The sequence below is a fragment of the Syngnathus scovelli genome, chromosome 22 (assembly GCF_024217435.2).
Source record: "Syngnathus scovelli strain Florida chromosome 22, RoL_Ssco_1.2, whole genome shotgun sequence".
NCBI classification, from domain to species: domain Eukaryota; kingdom Metazoa; phylum Chordata; class Actinopteri; order Syngnathiformes; family Syngnathidae; genus Syngnathus; species Syngnathus scovelli.
The window spans coordinates 7,232,153-7,243,604 of record NC_090868.1 but is presented as its reverse complement, the minus strand read 5'-3'; the positions used below and the strand labels follow the sequence as shown (position 1 = coordinate 7,243,604).

At 43.2% G+C, this 11,452-nt stretch overlaps 1 protein-coding gene across 3 annotated transcripts; it reads left to right on the top strand.

Moving 5' to 3' along the window:
• The first annotated feature begins 25 nt into the window (after positions 1-25).
• LOC125992405 (small ribosomal subunit protein eS21) lies at positions 26-11,449 on the top strand. Of its 3 annotated transcripts, XM_068649600.1 has the most exons (7): positions 26-203; positions 2,900-3,012; positions 4,821-4,900; positions 8,397-8,460; positions 11,130-11,201; positions 11,284-11,339; positions 11,404-11,449. In XM_068649600.1, exons 3-7 carry the CDS (start codon positions 4,851-4,853, stop codon positions 11,411-11,413), a joined length of 252 nt encoding a protein of 83 aa, XP_068505701.1. In that variant the 5' UTR covers positions 26-203; positions 2,900-3,012; positions 4,821-4,850; the 3' UTR covers positions 11,414-11,449. The 3 variants fall into 3 exon arrangements, with proteins under 3 accessions (XP_068505701.1, XP_049617402.1, XP_068505700.1); XM_049761445.2 differs by having other exon boundaries at positions 11,284-11,449; XM_068649599.1 differs by lacking the exons at positions 26-203; positions 2,900-3,012; positions 4,821-4,900 and adding an exon at positions 4,907-7,631.
• Positions 11,450-11,452: the final 3 nt, after the last annotated feature.

Sequence of the window (11,452 nt, the reverse complement as noted above, 5' to 3'; positions counted from 1 at the left end):
CCCAGTAAAAATACTGAATTTTTGTCCTGTCATCCGTACATACATCATCTACCGATTATCTGGAGGTTGGGCCGTAGAGGCAGCATTTTCAGCAAGAAAGCCCAGACTTCCTTATCTCCAGCCACTTCTTCTAGCTCTTCCCGATGTATCCCAAGGAGTTCCCAGGCCAGCTGGGAGTCGGGAGCTGTGTCCAAATTCACAGGGTGCGTTCTCCGAAGGCCGTTTTTTAGGATGTATGATGTAACTTTCGGCGTGACTCAGCTGCCCAAGTAGTTGAAACGCAGGGATGTTTTTTCACTTGTTGAATATGAACGTAACCGTTAAAATCCACCTGTTTTTCACCATCTGAACGGGTGGCTATTTTGCTCACCAGTTTTCTAAAGCTGAACTGCGATTGTTTTTGACTTGAGACCTGGCAACTGTGATGTCATTTTTAGTCGGCAGCGAGTGGCAATATGGTTGCCCCCCTGTGATGGATAAGAACGAGTGAATTTTGTTACTTATCTTATTCCAAGGACGCAATATTAATAAGAATGATGTATTTCGGCTCCTGTGGGCATATATAACATATTTTAAAGAAAATGTTGGGTTGAGTTACCCTTTAATAGGAGTGGAGCGCACTCTTGCTCTCTGAACATGCCTACTCACAGAGTAGTGCTACTTTGCTGGAGCACATCCTCGCACTCTGGGCAGTAGTCATGGACACCCTGAACTGGTTGTCACCAAATCGCGGGACACACATAGACGAATAACCATTAACACTCAAACCTACAGACAATTTATAGTCGTCAGTCGGCCTACCATGCACGTCTATTCAACATTGGAGAACATTGGAATACCAGGAGGAAACCCAGGCAGGCATGGGGAGAACATGCGAGCTCCACTCAGAAAGTCCGTAGCCGAAATCGGACCCACAACCTTTGCATTGTAAGGCAAACATGCTAACCAGTGCTCCACCATGCTGCCAAATAAAAAGTTTTACTGGGTTAATTGTAGTACATACTGTTGGGTTGACAACATTTATCTGAAATCAATCTCAGAGGCGGTAGGTCTTTTTGGCTTAGCGTTTTCTTCTGCGCAGAAGGGCGCACCCCAAACACACGCAACAAGTGTGGCTGAGATCTGCGCTCTGCTCGAATTTAGCCGTGCCTTTTATTGAGAGAGAAACAAAGGGGCAAGTGTACATGATCGGGTAGGTTCCCAGGCAGGAAGTACATTCCATAGTTATCTCATTACCACAGAACAAATGGGATACTCTTATGGACGGAGCAGTATGGACGTCTCATGACTATTAGCTTAACAAAGACCTAGTCTTAGTGGCCCTGGGAATACATCCCTGTGCCGTACTCATGACTTCAACTTAAATAAGACCTCTGTCTGCTTCACCCATCCCATGACAATCATGATCTGAACATGTCTAGCTAACTATGGGGCTTATTGTATAGCGCGGCTAATGACTCCAGTCATTAGCCGGCCATATGCCCCCAAGTCATTTTCACAAGGCTAGATGGTCACATACTGCGGAGAATCTTGCACACAAAAGCAGATACATAGAATCCAATGATAAAAAAGTATATCATTTCCAACACATACCGTAATTTCCGGTGTACAAGCCGCGACTTTTTTCCAAAATTTTGAACCCTGCGGCTTATAGTCAGGTGCGTCTTATATAATATTTTTTTCGTGATTTTTGTGATGACTTGATCACTTTTACTCTTAACACTATTATATACAGTAAAAGCTACAAAACAAACTGACAAATAAGTCGTTTTCAAATCAGACGAGTAAAAACTGGTCAAATATTTTTTTAAAAAGATATTACAAGTGAAGACAATTTGCAATTCTAGTAATGACACATAAATTTGATGCACAATTTGTCTTCGCGGGCCACATAGAATGATGTGGCGGGCCGTATCTGGCCCCCGGGCCTTGAGTTTGACACCTGTGCATTAAACCAATGATTCAACATATACTGTAATTCTACAACAGACCACAAGTAGATACACTTTCACACTTATTTTTCTGTTTCATTTTAACTTGTGTGTAGCCCTTTGGCACTTTTAGCCTTTGTACCCGCTAAACAACATATTTTTGTACATTCTTTTAAACTGGTGGATATTTGGACTTTGCTTGAGTTCCTCACTTAGATTGTTAAAGTCCCAAAGTCCCAATGATCATCGTCACACACACATCTGGGTGTGGTGAAATTTGTCCTCTGCATTTAACCCATCCCCATGTGATTTTGATCCATCCCCTGGGGGAGAGGGGAGCAGTGAGCAGCAGCGGTGCCGCGCTCGGGAATCATTTGGTGATCTAACCCCCCAATTCCAACCCTTAATGCTGAGTGCCAAGCAGGGAGGCAATGGGTCCCATTTTTATAGTCTTTGGTATGACCCGGCCGGGGTTTGAACCCACAACCTTCCAGTCTCAGGGCGGACACTCTACTACTAGGCCACTGAGCTGTTCCATAGTTTGACCCCAGTTATAGTGATGCAAAAACTTTTTAAGGTTGTTCTTATGTTTAAGATTTTGAAGTTGTGATTCCCCCTTAACTTATAACCTCCCTCCCGATTCCTAAATAAGTTTTGGATATTTTCTGGTAGTTGTTTTGCTTACTTGCTATACATGATGATTGCTGTTTGGTAAGATACTATGTCAGTGGATTTCAATAGTTTGGATTGTATGAAAAGTGGATTTGTGTGTTCCAAGTAGTTGACTTTATGAATAGTCCTTATTGCTCTTTTCTGCAGAATGATAAGTGGCTGTAGTGAAGTTTTATAAGTATTCCCCCAAACCTCAGCACAGGGCAAGACAAGAGAACAATAAAGTGTACGAAGTGAATGATAATCCAGTAATTCTTTTGCTTTGTATATGACTGCCATGCTTCTTGAAATTTTAGACTTTACGTTTTTGATGTGTGGCCGCAACGGATGCTAACTGCCGTCAACCGTCATACCATCAGAGAAGAAGAAGGGGTGGCCTGTCCTTTTCGTCGTCCTTTTGTCGGTTACGGTGAGTCTCTGCGTTGCTCTCTTTCTGGAACCGCCTTAAACGAGCACATGCGGTGATATTACCGTGTATTTTACCGACGTTTATCGTCGTTAAACAGATAGCGTTACTGTGTGTGTTTGTTTAGAGGACAAAAAGTTAAAATGCAGTTTAATTGGCAGTTTCCACGCCGGTACGCGTGGACGTTCCACATGTTAGTTGCTATGCTAAGAGTCTTCTGGTCAGTTTTACACCCCCACGCATTGGCACGTTGCATTCCGCGAGATTGCGATTTAGCCGAGAAAGGGGTTGGGGTGGCACGGTGACGCACTAGTTAGCACGTCCGTCTCGCAGTGCAGACGTTCTGGGTTTAATTCTGGCTTTAACGGTTCGACTCGCTTCCAGGTAACACTGCGATCAAGCCAGTCGCACGGGAAGCGTGCCCATATTATAGGCTTTACGTTAAAAGAGAGCGAAGGAAAAGCAGGGCAGTGCTATAGTATGTAAGCGCCGGTATAGAGAGCGAAGGGAAAGCATTGCATTACGATAGCATGTAAATGCCGTTAAAGAGATCGAAGGGAAAGCATAGTGTGATAACATGTAAACGCGTCCGTTTTTTTTCCAAATGATAAATGTGTAAATCTCATCCGTGTATATCAAATTAACAAATTCTTAAAAAAATCTGAGGAGCATTCAACATGGGACTATCATCCTGCAATTTTTGCGGTCAAAACGTTACATGACCTGTGAGCTATTGAGTTAAAATGCTCATTTACAGTAATAAATCGGATAAAATAATAAGCATTCAACTGAAAATATGTATATCTCAACCAGGCCATGTGGGACGACCATCCTGCAATATCACGGGCCATTAGGTCACATGACTCAGGAGCTATTGAGGAAAAATGCAAATATTTACAGTTATAAATTCATTTAAAATATTTGAAGCATTGGAATAAAGTTCTAAGTGGTGTATCACAACCAGCCCATGTGGGACTATCATCCAACAGTTTGGGGTCAATAGGTCACATGATCTGGGAGCTATTGAGGTAAAATTCTATTTCCAGTAATAAATTCAATTTTAAAACAAGCAGGCATTCAAATGAAATTCTAGGAGGTGTATCTCAACCAGCCCATTTGGGACTATCGTCCTCCACTGTTTTGGGTCAATAGGTAACATGACCTGGAAGCTATTGAGCTAAAATTCTAATATTTACAGTAATAAATTCATTAAAAATATTTTAACCATTGGAATGAAATTCTAAGAGGCTGAATAGCTCCCAGGTCATGTGACCTATTGACTTCAAACTGAAGGATAATAGCCCCACATGGTCTGGTTGAGATGCACCTCTTAGAATTTCATTCCAAAGCTACGAATATTTTGAGTGAATTCATGACTGTAAATATTAGCGGTGTAGCTCAATAGCTCTCAGGTCATGTGACCTATTAACCCCCAACTGTGCAGGATGATAGTCCACATAGGCTGGTTGAGATACACCTCATAATATCATTCGAATGCTTCAAATATTTTTTGTGAATTTATGACTATAAATGTTAGCGCTTTAGCTCAATAGCTCCAGGTCATGTGACTTTTTGACCCCAAACTGTGAAGGATGATAGTTCCAAATAGGCTCTATGTGATGAATGCTTAAATTCTTTTCAATGAATTAATACTGTTAATAGCGTTTTTGCTCAATAGCTCCCAGGTCATGTGAGCCAATTATATTAAAACGCACTGCTGTGGCTATTTTGAATGTGTGCATCAAGATGGATGGATGAATGGAAGTATTGGAGTGTGTAGTGAAATTGTTGACATAAAATATTCTCTGCAGCTTTGCTTTGCAGACGACCTGCTAATCAACATGCAGAATGACGCTGGTGAATTTGTGGACCTCTACGTCCCTCGTAAATGGTGAGCAAATGTAATGGTTGTGGTACTTAAAATGCGCTTGTCGAACGTCAATCCTTGAAGGGGACAATGGTTGAGATATTTGGAGGCCAGGGTGGAAAGACTGGCTTCACACAATTGGCACACTGTCAACCCCCACGGACTAGCAATTTGCCCCGTTGACATATTTATGTGCGTGTGCCAGGGTTGTCACGATACTAGAATTTCAGTCGTCGGTACCAATACCTGTGATTTTCCACAATTCTCGATACTAATTTGTTATCATGGTAAAAAACAGAATCGACTTACTTTTAAAATCACTAATCCATCTGCTATAGCCAGGAAGACTTGCGCACATACCTTCAACATGTGCCCAAACGTAATTTTCCAAGATGGCGGCGCCCTGTGAGGCTGCGGCCAAGCCGGCTCCCGATAAAAATGTGTGTTTTGTGTTAAATGTACCGTCCAAATCGTCTCCGAGAATCGCATACGACAGAAGTACACTATTGGGACTTAGAAGCAACAACTGCACAAAGGATATATCCGGAGTTAACTTTGCCATGGATCGCGAAACTATTCGCGGTCTTGGAATAATGTCCCGAGACAAAGGAACCTCTGAGGCAGCGGGCTCCCCCTCCCCCACCAGCCGACACTGGAAGCAGCTGAAGCGGCGGTGGAGTCTGAGCACACGCCGGAGGAGAAGGCGAGGTTCCCGAGCCGGCATCAAACACCGACTGAAGAGAAACCCTCACAAAACAGCACTTCCATCTATTCTCCTTTCAAACGTGCGGTCGTTGGAAAATAAAATGGACTATCTCAAGCTGGACTTAACTACAGAACGAAAGGTGAGAGAATGCAACGCGATCATCCTCACAGAGACGTGGCTTCACAACAACGTTCCGGACAGCGCCATTAAACTGGATGGGTTTACAACTTTCCGCGCGGACAGAAACCACACCAGCACGGGTAAATCTCGAGGAGGTGGTGTGTGGATTTACATTAACAACAACTGGTGTACAAACGCTGTAGTTACTACAAGTCACTGCTCAGAGAACATTGAGTTTTTAACCCTCAACTGCCGTCCATTCTACCTACCGCGTGAATTCAATACCGTCAACATCACAGCTGTTTACGTCCCCCCCAGCGCTAACACAAAGGACGCACTCTCCATACTGTACAAGTCTGTGAGTACACTACAGAACACACACCCGGACTTGGTCTGCATAATCGCTGGCGATTTCAACCAGGCCAAATTGAAAACAGTAATGCCACACTTCCACAAGTGTGTGAACTTTGCAACAAGGGGAGAAAACACACTTGACCAGGTCTACGCAAACATCAGACAGGCCTTCAGAGCCCTTCCCCACCCCCACCTGGGTTCATCAGACCATCTCTCTGTTATGCTAATTCCAGCCTACAGACCTCTGTTGACGAGAAGCAAACCAACTGTGAAGCAGATCAGGGCCTGGCCAGAGGGCTCCACAGCAGCTCTACAGGACTGTTTTGAACGCACAGACTGGTCTGTCTTCAGGGAGGCGGCCACCACCAACCAGGACGTCAACCTCACCGAATACACAGACTCTGTAACTGGATACATAACGAAGTGCATGGAAGATGTAACCGTCACCAAAGACATTACAGTGAGAGCAAATGAAAAACCCTGGTTCACCAGGGAGGTACGTGAGCTCCTGAGGGCACGCAACGCTGCTTTCAAGTCTGGGGACAAGGAGGCCCTCAAGACTGCTAGGGCCAACTTGCACCGGGGCGTGCATATGGTCAAAAAATCAACTCACACTTCACAGACACAAAAGACCCAAGACGCCTGTGGCAAGGCATCCAGTCAGTCACAGACTACAAACCATCCCCCCCACCGTGTGAGGACAACATAGACTTCCTCAACTCTCTCAACACCTTCTTCAGCCGGTTTGAAGAAAACAACACCACAACACCCACAAAAACCCCAGTACACCCAGACAGCACAACACTTCAACTGGACCCAGCGGACGTGAAGAGGACCCTACTCAAGGTGAACCCCAGGAAAGCTGCAGGTCCAGACAACATACCCGGGCGCGTGCTCAGAGACTGTGCAGACTCACTCACTGACGTCCTCACAGACATCTACAACACCTCTCTGAACCAAGTCATCATACCAGCAATTTTCAAAGCTACCACCATCGTACCACTACCCAAGAAGTCACCAGCATCATCACTGAATGACTACAGACCCATAGCACTCACTTCCATCATGATGAAGTACTTTGAGAGACTGGTGAAGGCCCACTTAACATCCACCCTCCCCACTACTCTGGACCCATACCAATTTGCCTACCGCCCCAAGCGCTCCACTGATGACGCCATAGCAACAGCACTCCACCTCTGCCTGGCTCATCTGGAGAACAAAAACAGTCACGCGCGGATGCTGTTCATTGACTCCAGCTCTGCGTTCAACACAGTCATCCCCCAACATCTGGTGAATAAGCTGAGTACAATAGGCGTCAGAACTTAACTGTGCAACTGGCTGCTGGACTTTCTAACGAACAGACCGCAGACAGTCAGAGTCGGAAACAACTCCTCAGCGACCACCGTCATAAACACCGGGGTGCCGCAAGGATGTGTGCTATCCCCCCTGCTGTTCACGCTGATGACCCACGACTGCTCTGCCAGATTTGAAACGAATCACATCATCAAATTTGCAGATGACACAACAGTGGTGGGCCTCATCAAAGACAACGATGACTCAGCATACAGAGAGGAGGTACAGCAACTCATCACCTGGTGTGATAGGAACAAGCACAAGCAGACTGAGTAACAGCTTCTTTCCTCAAGCCATCAGACTCATGAACACACTGAGGAAAACCACTTGAACATTCCAAAGTCACCATGCCACTTGGCACTTTACTCTTGCACCTTATATACAGTTATACACTTTTTCACTTTACTTCTATGACCACTGATTGTACTTCTGCTGCTGTGTATGTATGTGTGTGTGTGTGTGTGTGGGTCTGTATTGTCAATACTCTTATTACACACCGTGTGTGTGTGTGCGTGTGTGTGAATGTGAGAGAGAGTATTTTATTGTATAGTACTGCACATGTTTATAAGCATGTTAGTGTTTGAATGACTGCAATGTGTAAGTGTGCATTGTCTATGTTTATGTTGTGAATGAATATGTCAGAGAAAGAAATTGTAAATTCAGTATGAGTAAGTTAGCTGTGTGTGTGTTTGTGTTGTGTGTGTTGTGTGTATGTGTGTGTGAGAAAGAAAGAGATTTATGTCAATGTCTTATTTAAATGTTTTTAGTTAAACTGCACATTGGAGACTGGTCAAACGCAATTTCAAACTTCTGTGGTAACCCTGTTACATAGGATTTTTGACAATAAAGTAAACTTGAACTTGAACTTGAATCTGCTTCTCAACCTTCTGAAACGGATTGTGGTTGAAAACCGAGGTTTGACTGTATTTTTATTAATCAATGGAAACACTGTTTTTTAAATTATTATTTTTATTTTCTTTTTAAAAGCTCTGCGAGCAACCGGATCATCGGAGCCAAGGACCACGCTTCCGTGCAGATCAACATAGCAGAGGTAATCTTTTTCCAACTTACCGTATTTTTGGCACAATAAGGCACTTGGGGTTAAAAGGCACAATTGCAGGGTCTGTTTTGTATTTAATCCACACATAGAGCGCATTATCGGGCCTATTTATGGCATGACTTATGGTAAACAAAAAGTTATAGGACCAAGACACTGAGATTGGTTGTACTTTATTCTACTGTTTAACCATGTACTCTATGTACTCACATTATTGTTAATAGATATTTATATGCAAATCCGTCCAAGTCCATGACTTCTGTATCCAAATTAAACAATTGGGCAAGTTTGCCATGAAACATGCCAAGTTCCATATTGTCTTGTCGTCACGTTGCTCTTCTGCAATGATCCTGGCTTTCCAGAAAGCTCTAATTGTGCCTTGTAAGCAGTGTTCCGTCTAATTTTTCAAGTGACTGTGCAAACACACAAGCTCCCTGTGCACACTGTGGACCACTGTGTGCAACACCAGAATGAATGAATGAATGAACAAATAAATAAATAAATAAATAAATCTTGTCAATGAGAACTTTAACTTGCTCGGGGTCGGATTTTGTTTTGTGTGACAGCTCGTTCCTTTTCTGTCGATCTTTTGCGTTCTTTGCAATAACGTACCGATCCGCTCTCCCATCTTGAGTCTTTGTACAATTCCAACAGCTTTCAAATGACATTTCTGCTGAATGTGACGCGCGAGGTAGTCCAACTTCCATTTCTTCCGTATTTTTCCCTCCGTAAACTCGCCCGCCACTTTGGCTTCACTGCATGTTTTGCAGAGGAGACCTTTCTCATTCAAAAAGAGAAAATCTCACCCAGTTTCACTGTTTCCTCTTGTAGTTGCACACACTCCAACAGCCATCCAAACTTAAAAGAAGCATCTCTTATTTATTTTGGCTTGGCGAGTGGATGTGTCGCTGCTCATTCGTTTCGCCATGATTAGCTAATTTAGCATTTGCATCACTTGACTCTGCCGCACTGCATGGATAGGCAGGACACATATGTGTCATACATATACTATGTAGCCTAAGTGAAACATATCATTGGCTGGACAACTGTCAATTACTGATTTACACTACAAAAAGGCACAGAAAGAAAATCATTCATCCACTTAATTAGATTAGAGTACGTCTAACAGTAGATCTTAATCAATCAGTTTATGCTGAATTGTATTTTGTGCGCAGCATGTAATTTCATGTGCGCCAAGACTGCACGACCAGTCCGCAATTGCGCAGCTTAGAGGGAACACTGCTCGTAAGCACGTCTCTTTGTCTATGCCAGGGTTCGGCAACCCAAAATGTTCAAAGGGCCATATTGGCCCAAAAAAAAACAAAAAACATACCTGTCTGGAGCCTTAAAAATCTAAAAGCCTTTTATAATGCAACGTAGTGTCAATACATAAGTTGTATGCCTACTATTAAAATAATCTAAAGAAAAATAGTGGCGTCAATTTGATCACTTCTTCTTGCGGCCCATTAGAGTTCACGTACTTGCATAGCAGCGGTGTCTGTTCGATATCGGTCGCGTCACTCGACTCACCCATCACAGGCAATTGAAAAAGCTGTAGCTGAATTGATGTCCTTGAGCTTGAAAGACTGCATCCATGCGGTTCGACAATGATTCATATTGATGAAATCATCAGGAAAGAATGCAGTCTTGCGTGCCTCTCAAGAGTTCAAGATTTTTTGGTTTTGTCTTCCAAGCGTCCGCCATCATTCTACCCCAAACATGCTCAATGATGTTCGTGTCTGGTGACTGGGCTGGCCAGTACTGGAGCACCTTGATCTAGAACAAGGGCGTTCTATTCAGCCTACTCATACCCCCACTCTGTTTCTCTTAATAAATATGCCCTTGCAGGAAGGAGGGTTCAGACTTCATTCCTTCAATGGGTGAAATCTCCACCTGCAGGTGTCTAAAAGAACTTGCTTGTCTCCCGTGGTGTTCTTGCAAAATAAGTGTGAGTGAGCAAATCTCTAACACCAATCATAAAAGGTGTTAGAGTTGTGCTCACTCTAACTTATTTTGCAAGAACCACACGGGAGACAAGCAAGTCCTTTTAGACACCTGCAGGTGGAGAGTTCACTCGCTCAGGAATGAAGTCTGAAAACCCTCCCAACTGCAAGGACATATTTATTAAGAGTGGGGGCTGGTGTAGACTGAATAGGAAGCCCAAAACATATCAGGGGGAACTTTTACGACCTTGTGTAGGATGAGACAAGGTAGGTTATTTATTACCGGTTGCATTCCAACATAATCATCCGATAAGGATAATCTGAAAAACCCTAACAATTGGGAAGAGGTAGCTAATATTTCTTGACATTTTAGTATGTTGATATTGCCTTCTAACTTGCAAAGGTTTTGCTAGGATTGGGTGTATTGTATGACAAGCCGACAAAACTTGTTTTGCCAAACTCTGACCTTTCTGTGTTCATTAAAAGATCAATATTTCTGCAGTGAAGCAAATTTATTTTCATACATTACACCTCATTTGGGTGAGTCAAAGTCAGGTTATAAGCCATTGTTTCTACAACATGGACAAGCGACAGAACTTCTGTCAGACACTGTATATAGTTTGTCCTTGTTCAAGCTCTATGTACGTTCTGTATTATATGTAATGTGGATGTATTTCTATGTATGAAATAAAGTCATTCATTCAACTATGTCTGCTACAGGTGGACAATGTCACGGGTCGTTTCAACAGTCAGTTCAAGACCTATGCCATCTGTGGCGCCATCCGCAGAATGGTGAGTCATCCTGGATTGTGTTCAATGGTTCAAATGCTTGTGGTTTTTTACATGTGCGTGTTCTCTCCTAAATGCAAAACAGGGGGAGTCTGATGATTCCATCCTCAGGCTGGCAAAGAATGATGGTGTTGTTGCCAAGTAAGATGACATTTTTGTCATCAGCACGTATCTTGTGTTATAATGTGCATTTTTCTCTCCATAGGAACATCTGAGTGATATCTTTAAAATAAAATGTAAGAAAATCCAAATGC